The following is a 24,230-nucleotide window of genomic DNA, read 5'->3' as shown; positions in this document are numbered from 1 at the left end:
TGGCAGACGCAGGCCCCGCCTCCACGGGCCGGATCCCGCCTCCCTGCTCGTCCTGCTGCTCGCCCAACTCTTGCGCACCTCTGGAAGCCTGCTGTGCTCAAAGCCACACCGCATGGTATCTAGAGAGTATGCTTGTTTCCCCTCAGGGACATTTACAAGGACTATGGCTTTGCAGAATTGAATATGTATTTTAAATACTTACTTAAATGTATATATTTTTAATTTTGAGACAGAGATTTGCTTAATTGCTCGAGCCAGCCTAGAACTTGTGATCTTTTTGTCTTGTTTTTTGTTTGGTTTTTCTTTTTTGTTACCGGGGATCGAACCCGGGCCCTTGCACTTGCGATGCAGGCAGCGGAACCACTGAGCCAAATCCCCGGCTGGTTTTTCATATTTTGAGATACGGTCTCGCTGTGTAGTTCAGGCTGACCTTGAACTCACTAAGTAGCCCAGACTGGGCTCAAATTTGAGGCGATCCTCCTGCATCAGCCTTCTGGGGGCTGGGATTATACGGGTGTACCATCTGCGACCAGCTTCGCTCATCTGTTTCAATAAGCAAAGCAACCCCAAAACGTCCTACGTTCCCACTGTCATGTGTACTCTCCACCTGTGGACTCTTTCCGTCTTTCCTTTTTATTGTAAACCATTTATGCTCTTGTCCAGTGTAAGGCTAATCCCTAGGTTTGTGCCCTAAATCCCATCCCGTTTACAAAGGCAACATCCTGTAAGATCCTTTCTTCTGCATTATCAATTGTCCCCTTGCTCAGCTCATTTTCACCAGCATACAAACCTGCTGACACTTACACCTAATTAAAAATATTCATTGTATTATTTATCTGCAGTACTGGCAATGGAACCCAGGGGTGCTCTACCATTGAGCTACATCCAACTGTTTTTGTTTTTCTTCTTTGAGACAGGATCTCTGCTAAATTGCCCAGGCAGGAGTTGAACTTGGGATCCTCCTGCCACAGCCTCCCCAGTAGTGGGATTACTTATTTGTTTTGTAAGAAAAACATTTTTTTAGGACTTAAACATTTTTCTGATAGTGAAAAAATACCTTTTTGCTTTCTTTTCTCACCTTTACAGTGAAACTTCTCCAAAATGTGACCTGTATTAGCTATCTCCTGCTCTGTTACTGGTTTGTCTTTCACCTGTCATTTGACTAAACCATTCTCAACTTCCAAGTTGCTAATTCCAGTGGTCACTTCTCATTCTTCATCGTATTTGGCTGTTCAGGAGCATTTGACCAAGGTCTCATTTGTTTTTCCCTTAAATATTTATTTACCTTAGCTTCCGGGTCGCAGTGCCTCTTCCCTCTGTCTCCCCACCGCCACTCTGAAATCCATCCTCACCTCCACCCCACCTAACTCATCCCACGCTCAATCCCCCCCCCAAAAAAAATCCTGCACTGGAAATTGAATCGGGGACCTCACACGTGCTATACAACTGTTCTACCACTGAGCTACACCTTTTGCCCATTTCATTTCTTTATTCTGAAAACAGGATCTCACCACATTGTCCAGGTGACCTTGAACTTGGGAACTTCCGGGCTCAGATTCGTAAGTAGCTGCGATTACAGTGTACCCCTTTCTGGTACTCCTGAATACTCATTACACAGACTTCAAACATTCGTATACCCCAGGACACGGTGCTTGAGTACTTGTCCACCCATCCTCTCCTTTTTTTTTTAAGACAAGATCTCCCTAAATTCTTCAGGCTGACCTCTAACTTGCTGTCCTCCCAGAGTGCTGGGATTACAGTGTGCCACCAGGCACAGCTAGTATTTAGCTTCTTTACAAAGTCTTTGCAAAGCTTAGCTGAGTAAATATAAATAAATGTCTTGCCTTGATGTATTTTTGGGAAACATTGGAATTTGAAGTCATCATTGGAATCTAATAGTATTTGAAATTACATACTTCTTACAATAGTACTTGACACAAGGTAGAACTGATTACAAATCTAAACTATAGTTGATCTGTTCCTATGGATCAATTTATTATTTCATTTATTTATTTGCATTACTAGGGATTGAACCCTGGGCTTTCCCACTGAGCTACATCCCCACTTTTTTTTTCTTTTTTTTTTGACAGGATCTTGTTAAATTGCTGTATTGCCTACATTGGCTTTGAACTTTCAATCCTCCTGCTTCAGCCTCCCAGAGTGCTGGGGATTAAAAATGATTAAAATGAGCAGTAATAGTTTCCACCATTTGCTTTGTCTCCACAGATGGAGAAATTATGGGATAGACCAGTGCTTTAGACTTTTATGATGCATATTGAAGATTCAGAATAAGAGATAAAAAGAGTAAAGGAGAAGAAAGGAAGTCCTGCTCTGGGATATACTAAATCGATCAACATAACAAAAACTACAAGTGGAAAGAAGAGAATGAAAGACTACCATTTTTTTGGAGTGGGGGTTGGGCTTTGAATCCAGGGCCTGGAGCCACAGAGAGCATTCCTCTCAGCAACACCCCCCTTTCTTAAGTGATGCTATACGCAAAGCAGCTCAACAAATTGGTTAAATGTTAGCCAAAGAAACTCATCTATGGTCCATAGTAACATTACATTAAGTGCTTTACTATACAGATAATATAAAATTAAGAAAAGCAATTATAAAAGTTACAGTAAAATTACATTTAGAAATTCTACAGACAGCCTAACACATCTAATACAGTATTTTCATTAGTAAAGCTGTAGTATCTGTAGCGACTTCGTTTTTGGTTTTTGAGACAGGGTCTCCCTATGCAGTTAAGGCCAATATTAAAGTCACTTTAATGGCTGGGGATTTTAGCTCAGTGGTTCCACCGCCTGCCTCACAAGCACAAGGTCCTGAGTTTGATCCCCAGTACCCCCCCAAAAAAGAAAAAGAAAAAGTCATTCTGTGGCTTTGAACTTCTGAAGCTCCTGCCTCAGCCTCTCAAGTGCTGGGACAGTTGTCACTTAAGCAACACACCAAGTGCTGGGGTCGCTGGCCTGTGCCACCATGCCCAGCATTTATTAACATTTATTTAGTGTCTACAAAATAATGCTGCTGTACATTCTTTGCTGCAGCACTCATTTGTTACTTAATCATACACTGCCTGAGAGCTAGAAAGACTCGGGCTACTGTGCTGAACGTGGTGGGTTGGGGCCCATCATATGGGAAACAGAACTAAGAATTGTAGTGCAGTCTGTCACTGAATTGCTGTGTCGTGAGCACTCATTTACCCGTGACCTATTTTCTTTAACTGTAAAATCAAAGTTCTGGGAACTAAAATCACTAGTACTTTTTTCTTTAGAGGGGCGATCCCTTTATGGGATTTATATTTAGGGATTTAGGCAATCCCTAAATGCATTTATTTTGTTTTTTGTTTTTTGTACCAGGGATTGAACTCAGGTCCTTGCACTTTCAAGGCAGGTGGCGGAACCACTGAGCTAAATCCCCAGCCCTTCCTAAATGCATTTAAATAACATATATTATACCAGTTAATTATCTATTTGTGTGAATGCGTGTGAACTCAGAGATACTGTTTTCTGGAAGAATTCTTCTTGAACTGCCTCCTAGGTGTGAGGTCTGGATTAGGTATTGTTAAGGTAAACCAAGGCATGACCTAGACCACCAAAGTGGTGCAGGGTAGTCAAGGATGACAAAGGTGTTGACCCTGGGGGCTTGGGCAAGGGGACACTTTACAGGGGAGTTTGGATACGGGAGGGCTGGAGCCAGGAGGAGTGGGAACTTTTTGCCTTGGAGGAAGTCTGGTGGTCTCCAGGGATATCTGGACCCACAGGGGTTGCTCTGTGGGGTGGGCTGTTTATCTCAAACTTAGCCATTGGCTTCCTGTTATCCTTTGCACCTTAAACTGCCTAGAAAATTTTTCTCTTCTGCCTGGGTCTGGGTCTGACAGGTATGGTCTCTGGGCCTCTGTAACAAGCACTGTAGACTGGACTGGAACACACCATTAAGTAATATTTACCTTTACTGAACATTTATTCTTCATTAAATTCCTTGAAGAATTTGTAAGTGAAATAAGTTCCAGCACTTACATAGTACCTAGCCCAGGTACTTAATGAAATGAATGAATGCTGTTCCAGTCCTAGAAACTACGGCCTTTTTCAGAAAGCTGTTGTTGCCAGTTGATCACTAAGGAATCTGAAGCTTACTTTGATACTAAGCTTTAAAGCAAATGTCTAGAATGAAAGTAGACAAGAGGGGCTGGGGATTTAGCTCAGTGGTGCCACCACCTCCCTCGCTAGGGCAAGGTCCTGAGTTTGATCCCTGGTATTGAAAAAAAAAGTAGATGAGACACACTTTATGTAAAATTTATACCATTTATTTAGGCAAAAACCAAAAAAATTCCAAAACAAAATTCTGTACACACAACATTAATACTTAAGTGATGTCCTGATTTAAAATACAGCATGATTCAGGTACAGAATACTCCCACACTACCTGGCCAGTACAAGAAAAGTGCCTTCCGTCCAGGTTAACTGAGAGTCTTTAAAATGAATGTACATTACACTTTCCAATGAATTTTTCATATTCTTTGAAAGGTGTTCAACTCTTCCATCAGAATTCAAGCAAAAGATTGCTTTCTTTACACTCACCACTCAGAATTTTACAGAGAATCCTACAAACATCATGTCTCTATACTTGCAGATGTCTAAGAGTACAAATCTTTTTTTTTTTTTTTGAGACAGGGTCTCACTATGTAGTTGAGACTGACCTGGAACTCACTATGTAGCCCAGGCTGGTTTCAAACTCACAGTGATCCTTCTGCCTCAGCCTCCCGCGTGCTGGGATTACAGGCATGTACCACCAAGCCCAGCTAACAGTACAAATCTTGACATAACATCCTCTCGTTTTTAGACGAAAAAATGTTCTCAAAGATTTGCTTTTATCAAATTGTCTTCAGCTTTCACTAGCTAAAGTAATTGCTTGCTTTAAAGCTAATTAAAATAAATTTAAGAGGACCAAGTTAGTTTTCCCCAAAGTAAGCCCCATATTAAGCACCTACTATTGGTAAACTAGATTTATGATTTCTCATAAGTAATTTTGATAAATTTGGATTTTTAAAATACTTTCTGTGGCTTGTTTTTTTTAGACAGAATCTTGTTATGTTGCCCACTCTGGTCTCAAACTCTTGAGCTCACCTGCACCTCCTGCCTCAGCCTCCCAGAGTACTGCAGACTTACAGGGAAGTGGCAGCAGCCCAGCTCTGAAATCTTCTCAGGGCAGGGTGGAGGGTGAGGGGGGTGGGTATTTACTGGAGATTGATCCCAGGGAGCACTGAGCTACATCCCCTACCATTTTTATTTTTGAGACAGGGTCTAAATTGCACATAGGCTGGCTTCAAATCTGGAATCATCCTGCCTCAGACTTTGGGTGAAATATTCTTTTTGGGGGGGAAGAAAAGTTCTTACTATGCAGTTCAGGCTAGCTTTGAACTTACAATGTAGCCCAGGTTGGCCTCCAACTCAAGGGGATCCTCCTGCCTCAACCTCCTGGGTGCTGGGATTACAGGAGTACACCCCACACCTGGCTTGGGGGAAATTATTTTTAATGGCCATAAAGTTAGGCTGTGCTGTTTCAAAGACACTTTACTTCATTCAAAGTAATGAAAAACACCATTTATGGGTGCATAATTCATGTAAAAAAGTGAGTATGTGGGGTAAACAGGCTAAAAAGTTCTGCTACCAATTAATACAGTGTCTTAAGATGTGTATTATTAGGAGTGTACTGTATTATACAAAGTCTATGAAATACTAAAGAAGATAAAACAATCACTCATTTAAAGCCCAATCAGCAAACTTTCCAATCATACTGCTATTCTCATCACTGGACCAAGTTTAGTTTTGCATTATTCCTACAGTAAACAGTTCATTAAATTAACACTGAAAGTTAAAAATTTGTAACAAATATACACAAATTCATCTGAAACTGCTACAGTGGATTTAAAGAGGGAGGAAAATCCAAAGTTTATAAACCTCTCTGAAAGCTCAGAGCAGTGTTCTGCAGCCCTTGGAGGACAAAGTCCCCAAATAAACATTATACAGGTAAGTGTGGAAAAGTCCACATCAGCTGACAGTGTAACACTGCCTTTAACTCTCTAACAATACTGTATATACTGTGATTAAATCTATATAATAACCAATAATGTAAACATACTATTAGAGGGCAGGAGAGAGGCACATCTCATCATACACAAAACAGTACCTTTTTGCTACTTCTATTCGACCTTGGTACTGCTATACATTTTTTCTATAAGGGGGCTAATGAATTTTATTTTATTCATTTTCTTTTTGGGGGCTAATGTACTTTAAAACACTAAATCCAATTTATAGTTCATTTCTGTAATTTACCCTAATTTGGCACATAAAGTATTTTCATTAAAATGAGCTCAAAGGTAATAGAAAATGGCCTAATGATATCTTGACACATGGCATGATTAAAAGTGCAGCCAAATAAAAGTGGCTATGGAGAAAAGAAGCCAGCATAAAAAGACTTGTAAGAGCAACTTCCTAAATGGGATATGTAGGATTGATGGTTTTAAACATCATTATTTTAATTCTTTGGAAGCTTGCAAACAAAAGACACGATGAAGGCTAATTCCTGTAACAGTCTTTCACTCATCACACTTATCCTGAAGTTTATTAGTGCCATTAAACTGCATTCTTGTCCTGAAATGACAAGTAGAGATATTTATGCTGAACTGTGGGTCCAAAAGAAAAAGTTTTCAAAAATCTTTGACTAAGAAGAGCTGGCTGTGGTAGTACATCAGCCACTACAGGAGACTGAGGCATGAGGATCGCCAGGGCAACTTGGTGACATATCGAGACCCTGACTCAAAAATAAATTTTGAAAAAGGGCTAAGGGTGCACTTCTGTGCAAAGGCTCTGGGTTTAACTCCCAGTATCTGAAGGGAAAAAAAATGTCTGCAACTAAGAAAGATGGCTATAGTGGCATACTAATATAATCTCAGCACTCAAGGAGGCTGAGGAAGGAGGATCAGGAACTCAAGGTTAGTTTGTGCTACCTTGCACATTTTTTGTTGTTGTTTTGGTCGGGGGAGTTGGTACTGGGGATCGAACTTGGGTCCTTGCACTTGCAAAGCAGGTGCTGGAACCACTAGGCTAAATCCCTGGCCCCAAAATAAATTTATTTTTCTTTTGGTACCAGGCATTGAACTCGGGCCCTTGAGCTTGCCAGGCAGGCAGCAGAACCACTGAGCCAAATCTCCAGTCCTACATAGCAAGTTTAAGGCCAGTCTGGAACATAGCAAGATCTGTCCCACAAAAACCTCAACTAAGTCCTTGTCAAATAATCCCAATTAATACTTGATTTATGTTTCTTTTTTTTTAACTGCAAAAAGAAAAAGAAGCTAGGCATAGTGGCGCACACCTGTAATTCCAGCACTCAGAAGCCTGAGGCAGGCGGATCACAACAAGTTCAAGGCCAGCCTGGTCTACACAGTGAACTCAAGGCCAATCTGAACTACACAGTGAGACCCTGTCTCAGCAAACAAACAAAAAACCTTACTTGCTGCCTTAATTATATTTGCTCTACTTTGCTTTACTCAATACCAACACACAGCCCTACAAACTAGGAAATGTCTTCCTTTCCTTTCCCTTTCTTTTGTGTGTAGTGCTAGAGTATAGTGCCAGGGACCAAGCCCAGGGCTTTGTGCATCCATTTCCTTTAGTACATCCATAACTTGCTATTGCTTCGGGACTGATCTATTGATATTTGGGAGGGGGGATCACAGGGGTCAGCACATCTGGAGTGCAATGGATAAGCCTTGCCCTGGGAAAACCACCTTCGTGATCATGGTATCTCCCCTGCAAGGTAAGTATTATCAGTATTTTTTAAATGATGTCCAAATTTCTGAGCACACCAGGAATTTTAGCAATGAGTGGCATAACGTTAGTCTAAACTGTTCTTGGCACCTGGAAGTCACTGAAAGGTAACCTTTGAAGGCACCAAATATGTTACATTCTAGTCTACAATTTCAAGGGGGTTATAGATTCTAACTTTAGATAGAGAACGTCCAATTATATCTCATAATTTTAATATATTCATGCACTATATTTTTAGCCAAATTCAAGACTTTGTGGACAATTCTGTGCCTTAATTATATATGCAACTTTAAGAACCATCCCAACCACAAAGGCACTAAAACTTACATATTTGGGATATGGTCAATTATTTTGTTTTTTAAGACCCAGAAGTATCTGGCTGCTACTGATGCTCAAAGTAGTAAATTTAAACTTAAACATTTTTGAGTTTTCATTTATCAAGAAGGTACTCTAAATAAAGGTGTCTGTTTTCTGTACATTTTCAGCCATTTCTAAAAACAACTTTTAAAGACAAGAATCTAGCAGTAGTGTATAAAGAACATACATTTTTACCTTGAATAGCATGAAATTAAAACTTGAAACCAAACTTCTTAAGACTTTCCCTTAACTGAATTAGAAAGACCTGAAAATGGTCCACCTCACTAGCAATTTTCAAGCTATTACAGAATACCCTATTTTCTGAATTTTGCCTTACACATTAAAATTGAGGAAAAAAGGCAAAAATATTAAAAAAAAAACTCTTAAAAGTATTTTGCACTTACTCTGAAGTAAGCAAAATCAGTGAAAATGTATCTTATAAAAATTCCTTAAGCCAGCTGGGGATTTAGCTTAGTAGTTCTGCTGCCTGACTCACAAATTCAAGGTCCCAAGTTCGATCACCAGTACCATTAAAAAAAAAAAAAAAATCCCTTAAGCCAAATGAATTAAAATTAAGCCATTATTTAATACATCTGTGAATGGTTTCACATATCTGCTTTTAGTTTAACTCCATTTTTGTCCCTAATGAGGAACATCACAAAATTCAAGTCTATTTATTGTGATATGTCAAAAATGCTGTTAGTGTTCTATTACACCAGCTCCTTTCTGTAGTTGTTTTGTGTGCGTGTGTGTGTGTGTGTGTGTGTGTGTGTGTGTGTTTGTGTTTTGGTATTGAGGCTCAAACTCAGGATTGTGCATGTGTACACTCCACTATATGTCAAAAATGCTGTTAGTGTTCTATTACACCAGCTCCTTTCTGTAGTTGTTTTGTGTGTGTGTGTGTGTGTGTGTGTGTGTGTGTGTGTGTTTTGGTATTGGGGATCAAACTCAGGACCTTGCATTTGTGTACACTCCACTGAGCTAAATCCCTGGCCCCACCAGCTCCTTTCTGAAGAAGTCTCTGATAGCCACTTCTATCATGCTTCTGAATAACCACTATCATTTTAACATCCCATTTAAAATCTCTACTGAAAATATTTTGGCTATGAAAAATGCAATCATCTGACGTTGCATATTAACCTTATTAATAAAATAAATTTTAAATGAAAATTAAGTTTCTTGGAGATTTGCCTCCTCTCAAGTGCAATTATTGATATGATATTTTATTGTTTAATATACTGTATCAAGTATCTTAAAGGAAAAGCAATTGTTTACAAAATAATCCATCAAAAATATTTCCTTTTATCCACTGCAATTAAAATAACTACATTTAATCATTCAAGAGTGGTCTTAATCTTCTCTTGCATTTTTGGCAGTAAAATGTGGACATCTTTTTATAACATGAACAAATTAATAAGATATATATATATTTGGAAAAAATTTAGCTTTTTCTTTTTTCTTTTGGTACTGAACATTGAACTTGGGGCTGTACATGCTAAGCATGCACTCAACTTCTGAGCTATACCCCTAACCCAAATTTAACTTTTTGTGGCAAACTTTACTGTTGTCAATTGTGTTTTAACTGAGCAGATAAATACCATGAGTAGTCTCTATCACACTGAACAAAAATGGCTTTAACACAGCAGGAAAAGAACAGCTACTTTTAACCAGAGACGATTTTTTAAAAATTTACATATTCAGAACAATATGACAGAGAATCAGACAATTAGACTTTAACACAGAGTACTGTAATAGTTTATGGTGTGATGCCTGAAATATTTCTAGAGAGCAACCTGCAGTCTGTATAGGAAGTACCAGTCTACGTTTCTGGCCATAAATACAGGGAACAGGGTTTTCTGCTCACTGCCTCCAAAGAGGTAGGCTCCAGAAGGGTAACCTATCCCATTTTAGAAACCACACCATGAAGACAATTCTCAATTATTTTTCTTCCCAATACATTTTTCTGCCAGCCACCTGGGTTCCACAGAGTGAATAGTTTCCATGGGGAGACAACACAGGTTTCCATTTTTTCACACTAAAAAGGTTGTCTTCTAAGAGATACACAGAGGATAAAGGCATTTTATACAGAAGCAGTAGAAACTTTACAACTGAAGCAGTGCCAGAAATCCGAGGCCACAAATTGACTGGAAGGGACTTTGAGATCAGAAAAGTCTGGCCGGTTCGTGCAAACTCTATCAGAAAACTGTAGAATCTCAAGCACAGGTAAATTCAAACACTGAAAGATGTGGAAAATTTCCTAAAAGGGAATGATAAAGAGACCTTCCTTGCCTCATAAGTTAAAAATCACAAGACATATTAGACTGTTCACATGGGCAGTACTGTACATTATTAATCCCAAACTGATCTTATGACTTGTCATAGAACCCAAAATACCACAGAGGGTAAGATATTCCAAGTGGACCAATCACAAAAGGATCCTAGTGACTCAAATACCCAATTACCTATGGCTATCAATTTAGTCTAGCCTGGGGCTGCTTTTTACAGGGAGGTGGCCTCCCATGGCGCACAATATGTTTTTCTAAGCTGTCCAGAATGGCCACAGCAATCTGTTGGACATGGGGATCGGTCTGTTCGTGTTCTTTGATGTTGTATAAATGTTGCAGTCCTCCTTCTTCAATCAGCATGCTGCAATATCTTGAAGCTGAAAGAAATCAAGAAAAACAATCATTACAAAACAATGGCCAACATCATATTAAATGGAGAGAAGTTGAAAGCTTTCCCTCTAAAGTCAAGAACAAGACAGGAATGTCTGCTATCAACACTCCTATTCAATACAGTTCTTGAAACATCAGCCAGAGCAATCAGGCAAGCAAAGAAATAAAAGAGATATGTATAGGAAAGAAATAAGTCAATTTATCATTATTCAAAGATGACATAATCCCCTATATATAAGACTCAAATATTCCACTAAAAGATTCCTAGAATTAATAACCAAATTCAGTAGCATAGCAGGATACAAATACTCAAAAATTAATAGCATCCCTATGCATCAATAATAAACTCACTGATTAAGAAATTAGGGAAACAACAACTTTCCCAATAGCTTCAAGAAAAATTAAATACTTAGGAATTAACCTCCAAGGAAGGAAAGACCTTTACAGGGAAAGCTATAGTACCTCTGAAAAAGAAGATCAAAGAGGACAACAGAAAATGGAAAGATATTCCCTGCTCCTGGATAAGCAGAACCAATATAGTCAAAATGGCTGTACTTCCAAAACTGATACGCAAATTTAATGCAATCCCAAACAAAATACCAACAGCACTTTTCACAGAACTAGAGGAAGCAATCCCAAAATTCATATGGAGCCAGAAGAGACAATAACAAAAGCAACCCTGGGCAAAAGACCAGGGAAGAAGGAGGCATGGTAATCATGAACTGTAGGTTACACTGCAAAGTTACAGTGATAAAGACTACATGGTATGGGGAGGGGTGGAGGAAGACGTAGATCAAATGGAACAGAATAGAGGATGCAGAACAATTCCAGTCAAACGCAGGTACATGATCTTTGAAAGGGGGCCAAAAATGTATGCTGGAAGAAAGACAGCCTCTTTAACAGGTTCTGGGAAAACTAGCTATCTACATGCAGAAGACTGAATCTAGACCTATATCTCTCATCATGTACTAAACTAAAATGAAAATGGATCAAAGATCTAAATGTGAAAACAGAAACCCTTTATCTGTTGGAAAATAAACCAGGTAAAATTATTGAAGTCAGAGGCACAGGCAAGGACTTTTTTTTTAACAGAACCCCATTACACAAGAAATTGTACCAAGAACCAACAAATGGACCATATCAAATTTAAAAGCTTCTGTGTAACAAGGGAAACAACAGAGTGAAGAGCCAACATACAGAATGGAAACAAAAATTGCCTAATATATTTTACTAATATGTAGAATATATAAACAACAAAAAAACATTAGACACCCCCCCAAAGCAAAAGAACCAATCAAAAAATGGGCCATTGAAATGATTAGATATTTCTCAGAAGTAATGCTCAATTTACACACACACACACACACACACACACACACATGTTCAACATCTCTGGCCATTAGAGAAATGCAAATTAAAACAATACTGAAATTCCATCTTACTCCAGAAAGAATAGCTATATCAAGAATTCAAATAATAAGAAATGCTGATGAGGCTGCAGGGAAAAAGGAACCATTCTAAATTGTTGGTGGGAATATAAACTAATACGACGACGATGGAGATGAGTATGCAGATTCCTCAAAAAACTAAATCTAGAAATTCCATTTGACCCAGCTCTTCCTCTTATATGTATGTTCCCCAAAGAGTTGAAGACATTATCTCACAGTGACACATGCATACCTATTTTATAGTAGCGTACTTTATAATAGGTAAATCTTGGAAGCAACCTGTACACCCATGAACAGATGAATGGATTAAAAAAGAGGTATCGGTGCCCAGCCTGCCTCACAAGTACAAGGTCCAGAACTCGACCACCAGTACCAAAAAAAAAAAAGTATTTAGGGATGGGGATTTAGTTCAGTGGTGCTGCCTGCCTCGCAAACACAAAGTCCCAAGTTTGATCCCTGGTACCAAAAAAAAAGTATTTAAACACAATGGAATACTACTCAGCTATAAAGAGGATAATCTTGAGTCTTTTGTAGAAAAACGGATGTACTTTGAGACCATAATGTTAAGCGAAACAGACACACAAGTTTAAATATTGTATGATTTCTCTCCTGCTCTGTTTGTTTGTTTTTGGGTCTCAGCTGTTTTTGTTTTGAGACAGGGTCTATGTAGTTCAGGCTGGCCTCAACTCTCAGCAATATTCCTGCCTCTGCCTCCTTAGTGCTGGGATTATAAATGTGTGCCACCATATGGAAGATCGCCCTGTTGATTATGCCAAAAGCAGGCTGTAAGTAGTGTAGGCAGTAAAGAGTTAACCTCACAATTGGTTTGCTTTAAGAAATAAGTCTGACCAGGGCTGGGGATTTAGTTCAGTGGTTCCTCTGCCTGCCTTGCAGGCACAAGATCCTGAGTTCTATCCCCGGTACAAAAAAAAAAAGTCTGACAGAAGCACACATGACTCATAAGAGCACTGCAGATGGAATGCAGCTTAGTACAACCTCTCTGCCAATGGTCACAGCAGAGGACAGAGAAATGGTCCATAAAGCTGTGAAGCTCAAGATGACGTGAGATGGCAGCCAAAGTCAGAGTGACTCACACCCAAATACCATTCCCAAAATTAAAATCTTCCTGAATAAAAAGACAAGGTTAATTGTTAACCACAACCTGTATCTGGTCTGTCCTGTTCCTAACACTTGAATGCTTTGTCTCTTCTCTTACAAGCCTTCTGTGCATCAGCAATGTATCCCTGGCAACCACATGTAGCCCTCTTACCCCAACTTAACGAACAACTGTGCCACTAATAAATGGCAGTTCTAGCTATTTAGGGTCTTTGTTGCTTGCTCTGCATTGACCATCCCAGCTCCCAGTCTCTCTCTCTCCCTCTCTCTCTTTTTGTTTCTTTTTTGGGTACTGGGGATTGTACTCAGATCTTTGTGCTTGCAAGGCAGGCGCTGGAACCACTGAACTAAATCCAAGGCTCCCAGTGTCTCTCTCTTTGATTCTGTCTCTGAATCCTTCTTCTCATTATGCATATGTAGCACGCAGCAGGAGACCAGGATCCTCTGCAGTGGTCTCCAATACCACTACGCTCAGTCTGCATATGAGGAACCCAAATATACACAAAGAGCAAAATAAAAGACAGATAATAAGTTTCCTAGAGGAGTTCTTGGTTTATTAATCATAATACTATTTTATTTCTCCATTTTGTGATATCTGAAGTATTTTACAGCTTATTTGACAGCTTTTAAAAGTGTACATGTTTAAAGCCAGGTATGGGGCACAGACCTGTAATCCCAGACTTCAGGAGGCTACAGCAAGAAGACTGTTGTAAGTTTGAAGCCAACATGGGCTACATAATGAGTTCAAGGCCAGCCTGAACTACATAGCAAGACTGTGTCACAAGAAAACAAACCAAGCCAGGTGTGGTGGTGCACACCTGTAATCCCAACACTCAGGAGGCTGAGGCAGGAGGACTGCTGTGACTTCGAGGCCAGCCTGCACTAATAGTGAATTTAAACCTAGCCTGAACTAATAACAAGACCCTGACTCCAAAAAAAGAAAATAAACCAAAACAAAAAAGTGTATATGCCTTAGACTTTACTAACTAGGGTTCTTTCTCTGCTCATGATAACACTTTGTATTTGTCAAGTAAATAAATGTTTGGATGTGAAAAAAAATGTTTGAGTGACCTTCACACTGAGTGCCCCCTACACATTTTTTAGATAAGGTCTTGTTAAAATGCCCAATCATACTCATATTTATAATCCTCCTGCGTCAGCCTCCCACAGAGCTGGTAAAGATAAGCATGTACCACCATGCCTGGTCCACCTGTTGTCTTTTTTAAAAAATCTCTTAGTTGTTAACTAGCAATATATTTATTTTTGATCATGTTCAAATTTTTTAGGATTGGTCTAAAGTAACTGATCTTATAGGGCTAGTTTAACTTTTTCTGGTGTTTCTACTAAATGCCTCAGGCATTAAGTTATTTTTATTCAGTACTGTAGACTGAATCCAGGGCCTTTGTCACAAGCTACATTCCCAGCCTTTAAAAAAATTTTTGTTTGCTTTCTAACTCAGTGTCTCACTATGTAGGTCAGGCTGGCCTGAACTCACTTCGATCCTCCTGCCTTAGCCTCCCAAGTGTTGGGATTACAGGTGTACACCACCATGCCTGGCTGGCCTTTTAAAATTTTGAGACAGGGGCAGTGTACTGCTAGTCGCTAAGCTGCCCAGACTAGGCTCAAACTTGTAATTCTCATCCCTCAGCCTCCTGGACTGCTGAGAGTACAGTCATATACCACTACACCTAGCAAATTATTTGCTACTCTGTTTAGAACTCAAATATTTCCCAGTGATAAATAAGCTCCAAATATTGTTCAATTATCAGCAACTTGGTATTTGTTCTTTCTCAGGCTAGAAGTCTTACCATAGGCATGCATGGGAGTAATTCAAAGACTCCAGTTTTCCTCATAAAGATTTTTGTAGTTTTATGTATGTAGTGCTGAGGATCAGATCCTGAGCCTTGCACATACTAAGTACCAAGCACATGCTGTACCACTGAGTTACACTCTCAGCCAGGAGTTCTTGGTAAACTGTAGCTGCTGCCTCTGCCTTACTCTGCACCACAATCGTAGGTACTACAGTCTCTGCTCTCTCTTCTCAGCTCAATGAAATTGTTTTATTGTGCTTGGCTCTTCCACCCTAGGCCAAGGCTATGGTTTGAATAGTTCCTTTCCAAACTCAGGTGTTGCCAGTATGACAGTATTACAAAGCAAGGCCAGTAAGATGTCATTAGATCACAAGGGCTTCATCCTCATTAGAAAGACTGACACCCTTATAAAAGAGGATCCACACAGCAGCTGGCTGGCAGGCTGGCCCGCCATTCAGCCTTATGCTAAGGTTCCTTTATCTTAGACCTCTGGCCTCCAGAACTGTGAGAAATAAGTTTCAGTTCTTTATAACTTACCTAAGTGTTCTTAGACTTAAGTGTTCTGTTACGGCACCACAAAATGGACTATGACAAATGAGGGTCTAGTAATCATTGTACCTCCAAGGAATAGAACTGGATAAGCTGTACAGATCACCATTCTTCAGGTATCAGAACCCTTGTTGCCTTGCTCTAAAGTCTAGAGAGAGTTTTTTTTCACATTTCCTCCCCAGTTTTCATTTAGCTGGCAGGCTAGTCAGATACTGGTTATTTCCATCATACCCCAGAATATAAATTCCTACATATTTCCTAGTCTTGTTTTTTTTTTTCTTTGTGGTGCTTTGCACTGCACCCAGGGCCTAACACATGCCAAGCAAGCCTTCAACCACTGAGCTACATCCCCAGTACCCCACTTTCTGGGGTGGGAGCAGGGGAGACAACTATTTGTTTGGTACTGGGGATTAAATCCAGGGTCTTGACACTGAGCTGCAGCCCCAGATCTTTTTTTGTTGTTGTTGTTGTTTTTTAATATGAACTTTGAATACTCCTGCCTTAGCCTCCCAGAGTGCTAGAATTAGAGGCAAACACACAAAGCCCCCAGCCCATTTTTACTGCTTTGTTATTTGAGATGGGGTCCTTGGGCTCCTGAGTGGCTTGAATTATAGGTGTGTGCCACCACACCCAACTCTACTGTATATTTTTCACTTAAAATGACATGCAAATATTCTACTGTATGAAGAGTTCAATGTTATTTTACATTTCCCCACTGCTACAACTCTATTTAGGGTTATCTGCTGTTATAAATAATGTTTGAATGAATATTTGTGTAAAAACAAGCTTTTGCATATAAGTTAAAAAAAATTTTTTTTGCAGTGCTGGGAATCAAACCCAGAATCTCAGGCAAGCTGTCTAAGCAAATCCACTACCACTCAGCTATATCCCTGACACTCACTATATTGTTTTGTTTTTTTCCCCCAAGGGCTAGTGATTGAACCTAGGGCTTTGGGCATGCCAGGCAAGCACTCCACCACTAAGCTAAACCCCCAGCTTATCACTACAAGCTCTGAATCTTTAAATTCTATGAGTCTAGGACAGGCATGGTGGCACACACTTGTAATACCAGCACTCAGGAGGCTGAGGCAGGAGGATCACTGTGAGTTTGAAGGCAGCCTAGGCTACATAGTAAGTTAAGGACAGCCTAAACTGCTTGGTGAGACTTTGCCTCAAAAAGATAGATTTAAATCTAACTAACTAACTAACTAAATTCTATGAGTTTAAACCAGATGTGGTGGCACATACCTATAATCCCAGTACTTAGAAGGCTGAGGCAGGAGGATGATGAGCTACATAACAAGTTCAAGACAAGACTCGACTTCATAGCAGTCCCTGTCTCACAAAATAAGCTAACCAACCAACCAACCAAATAATTAAACACATTTTCAAAATCCCATGTTAGAACAGTTATCTCACTGCTGTCATTCAGATTGCCAAACTTATTCTAAAAGAATACATTGTTTGTAACCTATAATTCTCTTTTATCTATCTTTAGAAGTTAGTATCTTTAAAAATTATTGTAAAACACAAATTAGAAACTGCTTTCCTGTGAAAGGAAAATTTTCTTTGAAAAGAAAAACCATAATTCTTGTTTTTGCTACATACGATTCTTGCTGCAGACATGTTGCATTGCCCAAACTGCCCACAGCTGGACTCCTGGTGTTGTGAAACAGCCAAGTAAAGGGAAAAATGGATTGAAGGACCTAAGGATACAAAATAAAAGAGTCAAAATTACATTCTATATGTAGTATCTCTTTTGTTTGTTTCAGACAGGGTCTTGGCTACTAGTTAAGGCTGGCCTGGAACTCACTATGTAGCCCAGGCTGGCCTTCCACCACAGCAATCCTCCTGCCTTAGCCCCTCCAGTGCTGGTATTAGAGGTATATGGCACCATGCCTGGCTTATAGCATTGTTTTTGGGTTTTTTTTTTTTGTACCGGGGATCGAACTTGGAACCTTGTGCTTGCAAGGCAGGTGGCAGCACCACTGAGCTAAATCCCTGGCCCCATACCATTATTTTTTAGGTAGCAATTACTAAACTTTTCATTTTAGAAATGTCATCATATAAATGAACCAAATAACACCATGTCTTAGACATTTCTGAAAAGACTGAATTCCAACATGTTTTCGTATAGAAAATGAAGGGGATTAGAACAGAGTACCAAAAGAGAAAAAAGCATCCATCTAAAGCACTTTTAAAAGATACACATTTTGAAGACTAACAAACCTTGATTTAGAAACTAAGAAATGGAGAAGTGAGGTGATACTATGAAGAAGTAGAAAACATGAAGGTCTAGAACTAGACTTTGTGTCCACTGGTCTGAACAGGAGGGGCACCACATAAGTTGGACAAATAAATTAAGTGTTGGCAGAACCATCATTTATGAAGCAGACAACAAAAATAAGTTGTAATAAAATTAATTAAGCAGCAACCTGGAATGCTTTGGGTAATTAGTAACTTTGCTATGAAGTCGCCTAAGTGTCATAAAGAGGGTTGGGCAAGCCAGGATGCACTTCAATAAATTATTTTGCAATAGCTTTTCCTAATGGACGAACTGTTACTTCTAGTTCTTGCAATATTGTCATGTTCTTTCAGATTTCCACGTGTTCATATATTGCCTTTTCTTCTTAAAATCTCTTGACCTTAATTTTTTTTCAAAACCAGTCAAGTGTGGTAGCCTATGGCTGTAATCCCAGCACTTTGGGGTCTGAGGCTGGAGGACTGCCATGTGTTCAAGGCCAGCCTGGGCTACATAGTGAGACCCTGTCTCAAAAACAAAAACAAAAACAAAAAACCCTCAGTTCACAACTGACTTCTCTGAGAGCTTTTTAACATAACATTTTTCAGTGTAGACTTAAGAGTTTTCATGTTTAATTTTACGTACATCTAGTACAGTGGTCTCCCTTACTAGACTATAAGAGTCTTTGTTTTGTTTTTTTTGAGATAGGGTCTCACTATGTAGCTGAGGCTGGCCTTGAACTCAGTGATCCTCCTGCCTCAGCCTCTCAAGTGCTGGGATTAAAGGCATGTGTTACCATGCCTGCCCTTAGACTACAAGATTCTTGTGGGCTGCACAATGTCTTGGTTATCTTTGAATTTCTTATTTTTTTCCTTTTTTATGTTTGAATTTCAAGAGCCCAGAACAAATTTTTGGGAGCTATATTCAGTAAGCATTCAAGAAAAAAGGAATGATACGAATATAGGTGTCAGAAAAAAATAAAATACTTTGTTTCTTTTATTTTATTTTAGGATACTTGGAATTGACCCTACACTCTCATGCCTGAGGGCAAGTCCTCTACCACTGTGCTACATGCCAGCCTTTTGAAGTACGGTCTCACTGAGTTACCCAGGATGTGATCTTCCTGCCTCACCCTGCCAGGTAGCTAGGATTATAGGCCTGTACCATCACACCCAGCTACACTGCCTCTTTTAAAGTTAATATTAAGGGAGATGACTAACATCTAATGGGAATGATCCTGAGATAAGAAAAAGACAAGGTTACTGGCTTATTATTAACTACGATGACAATTACCTGTATGCTACCATCTCACACTCTGGAGTTGGCCATTTCAAAATAGCTGAATGCTAGAAGACAGAAGACACAAAGAGAAGGTTACAATACTTACTTAGCATTACAATATTACATCTTAAGGCTCTGACAGTTTAAACATTATGAATGTTGTTTTTATTCTTCCAGAAAATACCAAATGATCCTACCAAATCATCGAGAAGAGAATTCCTCTGGCTACGGCTCAACGTCCAAGCTTGTTCACCTCTGGATATTAAATGGGCAATAATGCCAGCTGCAAAGTAACTCACTTCCACTTCAACACTGTGTAGGAGACTACTGATGTGGTCTATAAAGTCCTTCCACATTAATTCAGAATGCAATTCTTGTACTTCAGCTATATTGTTCTGGGGGGGAAAAACACAAATTAAAGTAATATAAAAATAAATTTAAAAGTTCAAGTAATATGTATAGTAAATGGCTAAAAGAACTGTTTACAGACACTGGACAACGAACCAGCAATGCCAGTAGGGGATCACGGAAAGTATTCAAATCAGGTAGTTTTCAGATTGTAATGAGAACCTGGTACTTTGGTTGAGAAGGCAGAGATCATACTTCAGGGTAGCCATGCTGTAAAACTTTGTGAAAAAAAAAAAAAGTACTGGAAAAAGAAGGGAGAGAAAGACAGATAGTGGACAGAAACAGATACTCACACAGATATTACTGTATAAGAGATCCCCCTAAATATTTGGTTGAGTAATGAAAAGGGGTAAAACTCTATGAGGTTAGGAAAAGAGCGACCAGAAAGTACACAAAGAAATTTGAAAGTCACAAACACCTAGGAACAGTTCCACATTCCCAGCAGCAAGAGTGAAAAGATCAAATAATAAAGTATTTGATAGAGGTGGGGCTAAATTACATTAGCCCTATGACCAAAATTGATCTGAAGCCACTTAATAAGATAAACAAGCTTTAAAAAGAAGCAACTTGATGTCCAAGTAACTTAACTGCATGCCAGAATAAAGTATGACTCTTCGGAGAAAAACCATTAAATCCAGCAATCACCAATGTAAATTTCATAATGACTAACATCCAATAAAAAATTATCAGGCATACAAAGGAGTGGGAAAATGATTCATAACCTGGAGAAAAATAAATCTATAGAAACAGATGTGGAAATTACAGAAAGAATGAAATTAGCAGAGGTTTAAAACAGCCATTATAAATATGACTCAGGATGAAACAAAACATAAACACAAGGAGAAAAAATAAGGATATAAAAAAGACCTAAGTATGCCTCAAGTATGACAGTGCACACCTGCAATCCCAGCACTTGAGGGGCTGGGACAGGAAGATCTCAAACTTGAGGCCAATCTAGACTACATAGAGAGACCTTACCTAAAAACAAACAAACAAAAAAATAAAATCCTGAAATGTGCTTACTAGAGAGGGGAAAAAAATTCACTATTTGAAATGCAGAATATATAGGATGATATTAATACATGAGATGATGCAGAAAAAAGCCATCAGTGTAAAAAAAAAAAAAAAAAAAAAAAAAAAAAAAAAAAAAAAAAAAAAAAAAAAAAAAAAACCCAAAGTACAAAAGAAAAAAAGACTGGGAAAATGGTTAATAAAGGAGCTTTGTAATGTGAAGTGTATTTATTGAGCAGTTTTACATACTTATAATTGGAGTTCTAGAAAGAAATGAGGTAAGAAAGGATATAGGAAAAGATATTTGAAGAAACAAGGTAAAAAAAAATTTCCAATTTGATGAAAATTACAAACCCAAAGATTCAAAAGAAAAAAAAAAAATCTACTTAAAGACTTCAATAGACACTCAAAAATCTATTTAAAAATGAAAGAAAACAGTGGCCTGCCTTGCAAGTGCAAGGACCCGAGTTCAATCCCTGGTACCAAAAAAACAAATAAAAATGAAAGAAAAAAAGACAGGCATGGTGCCATAGGCTTGCAACCTCAGCACTTAGGAGGCTGAGGCCTCAAGTTTGAGACCAGCCTGGGCTAAACAGTGAGTTCAAGGCCAGCCTGAACTGCATAGTGAGATCCTGTCTCAACAAACCAAAAAAGAAAAAGAAAAAAACCAAATAGTCAAACTTTTAAAAAGTAAACTAACTGTATCCCAGGGCAAAGTTTAATAATATTTATGGGAAAATAAAAATATGTAGCAAATAAGAAGGTAAAATTCACAATGACTAGCATCCAATCAAAAACTAAGAAGCAGGGGCTGGGGATTTAGCTCAGCGGTTCGGTGGCCTGCCTTGCAAGTGCAAGGCCCCAAGTTCAATCCCCAGTACCAAAAAAAAAAAACAAACTAAGAAGCAGACTGGGCGTAGTGATACATGCCTACAGTCCCAGCTACTAGGATTAGCTCAGGAGTTTGATGAGACAGCCTGGGCAACACAGCAAGACTGTCTTAAAAACAAAACAACTTTCATTCAGAATGAGGGAAAATATTTGTAAATCATATGTCTGAAAAAGGAATGATATCCAGAATACACAGAGAACTCTTATAACAACAAGAGATAAAGGAGTTGAATGGATATTTCTCCAGAGAAGCTCTATGAATGGAAAATAAACACATAAGATCCTCAATCTCAATTCTTTGTCACACACAAAAAAATATTGTATAGGGCTGGGGATTTAGCTCAGCAGTTTGGTGGCCTGTCTTGCAAGCGCAAAGACCCGAGTTCAATCCCTGGTACCAAAAAAATTGTAGGATTCCACTAATGTAAGGTAGTTAGCATAGTAAAAAATCACAGGGATGGAAAATAGAATTGTGGTTGCCAGAGCCTGAGAGAATGTGAAGTGGGTGGTACTGTTTCATGGACAGTTTCAGTTTTATAGGAGGAAGAGTAATGGAGATAAATGGTAGGGAAAAGTGGAAAACATGAATGTATTTATGGTCACTAAAAAAAGTAAACAATTCAGACTCCCTAACTAAAAAGCAGAGGTGATTAAACTGGATAAAAAAGTAATATGCAAAGTACACTGTCTATAAGAAACACACTTTATTTTTTTGAGGTGAGGGGGATCAAACTCAAGGCCTCATGTATGTTAAGCAAGTACTAAACCCCTAGCCCTGGTTGTAGTAATATTAATTACCCTGTAAGATGAAAATGATGCAAAGTTGAGTATAGAGTCATCAGCATTCTTTTTCTAGATCTTAATTGGCTTTATTTGTGATTCTAGAATCAAACAGCAATCTGGACCCAAAATGTTACCAAATACTCTCTATAATTTTAAACTTTTAAAATGCATTTTGCACTGTTTCATTAATTATAATAAACATGGCTTTTTTTGGGGGGGTAGTGGGGATCAAACTCGTGACCTTGCGTTTGTAAGGCAGGCGCGGTGCCACTGAGCTAAATTCCAGATCCTATAAATAAATAAATACATACATACATACATACATACATACATACATACACACATACGTGTGTGTGTGTGTGTGTGTGTGTGTGTGTGTGTGTGTGTGTGTTTAAAGAGAACCAGGGATCGAACTCAGGACCTTCAGCTTGCCAGGCAGGTGCTGGCACCACTGAGCTAAGCCTCGGCCCTAAATATGTATTCTTTTGGAAATTTTTTTAAAAACATTTGTTTAGAGAGTACTGAGGATTGAACCCAGGATTTGTGTACATGCTAAGCATATGCTCTACCACTTAGCTATGCTCCTAGCCTGAAAAAGCATTTTCAAAACTCCATTCAATAAATTTCCTCCTCTTCCTCCTCCCGCTCTCGCTTGTGCTCTACCTCCTCCTTTATATTTGTGTTTTTAAGACAGGGCCTCACTGTGTAATCTAGGTCATCCTTGAACTTACCACCTAACCCAGGCTAGCCTCAAACTCACAAGTCTCTTGCCTCAGCATCCTAAAGTGTAGAAATTACAGGCAGCACTGTACCCACCCGCATTTCTTCTTAATATGATTTATGCCACCTTCTGCATATAATAATCTTTTTTGGTGGGGAGTACTGGGGATCAAACTCAGGACCTTGCACTTGCAAGGCAGGTGCAGTGCCACTGACCTACATCCCTGGCCCTGTATATGATAATATTATGAACCCTGAATAAAACAAATACTGGCCAGTACAGGGTCACACACCTGTAATCCCAGCTACTTGGGAGTCTGAGGTGGGAGGATCACAAGTAGCCCGGGCAACTTAGTAAGGCCTTGTGTCAAAATAAAAAGGTTAGGGATGTCGCTTAGTGGCAGAGTGCTTGGCTAGTATGCATAAGGTTCCTAGGTTTGATTCCCAGTAGTCCTAAACAATTTATTAAATAAAATCTTGTCATTTATTTAATAATTCCTCTATTCCTTTTTCTATTTTATATAACTAAAACAACTATAAACAGAATCTCCTTAAATGCCAGCTCTGAATTTCCCCAAAATTCATTTCCCCACTAGTCAATATATCTCATACTCTCACATGTGGAAATAAACACTAATTTATATTTTTACTCACTAATCTATGCCTCCTATGATCTAATTCCTTGAGTGCGCAGGCCTGGTTTAAAACATTCTTACTACATTGGCACTTTGCCTATGTTAGTGATTTAAGATGACAAAACATTTGATCCTTTGTCTTTGCCCCAAATTCTAGAGAGCTCACCTTAACCTATATCCCAAATGTTGAGGATAGCTGGTTTGTTAAACAGCCCTTTAAGTAGTAATTACTAACTACCAAAAATAGCAATAGCATCCAAGAATACTTGTAGGTTAATGAGATATATATATATATATATATAGGAATAAGTTTATACTTTATTTTCAGAATTTCCTCTTTTTTTTCTCATTGAGTTTATTGGTACATTTTAGGTATACAGTACAGTTACATTCATCATTGGGCTTTTGTACCTTTACATGGTTAATGACATTTTAAATGAAAATATTTATTTAGAAAATGCTCAGTGTGGA

At 38.8% G+C, this 24,230-nt stretch overlaps 1 protein-coding gene and 1 pseudogene across 1 annotated transcript in view; both read right to left on the bottom strand.

Moving 5' to 3' along the window:
* Positions 1-7,641: 7,641 nt before the first annotated feature.
* Positions 7,642-7,829, bottom strand: LOC117287438 (annotated as a pseudogene).
* Positions 7,830-9,121: 1,292 nt separating this feature from the next.
* Zyg11b (zyg-11 family member B, cell cycle regulator) overlaps positions 9,122-24,230 on the bottom strand; it is a 112,528-nt gene continuing 97,419 nt past the window's right edge. Inside the window, exons 12-15 of the mRNA XM_019205415.2 lie at positions 19,509-19,706; positions 19,324-19,376; positions 17,397-17,494; positions 9,122-10,851 (exon numbers count right to left, since the gene is read on the bottom strand). Of these exons, the coding sequence (XP_019060960.1) occupies positions 10,661-10,851; positions 17,397-17,494; positions 19,324-19,376; positions 19,509-19,706 (540 nt within the window). The 3' untranslated portion in view covers positions 9,122-10,660. The remainder of the gene's footprint in view (positions 10,852-17,396; positions 17,495-19,323; positions 19,377-19,508; positions 19,707-24,230) is intronic.

The sequence above is a fragment of the Fukomys damarensis genome, unplaced genomic scaffold (assembly GCF_012274545.1).
Source record: "Fukomys damarensis isolate Sample0158 unplaced genomic scaffold, DMR_v1.0_HiC HiC_scaffold_23, whole genome shotgun sequence".
Lineage (NCBI taxonomy): Eukaryota > Metazoa > Chordata > Mammalia > Rodentia > Bathyergidae > Fukomys > Fukomys damarensis.
The sequence above is the reverse complement of the archived record's forward strand: the minus strand, read 5'-3'. Positions and strand labels throughout refer to the sequence as shown.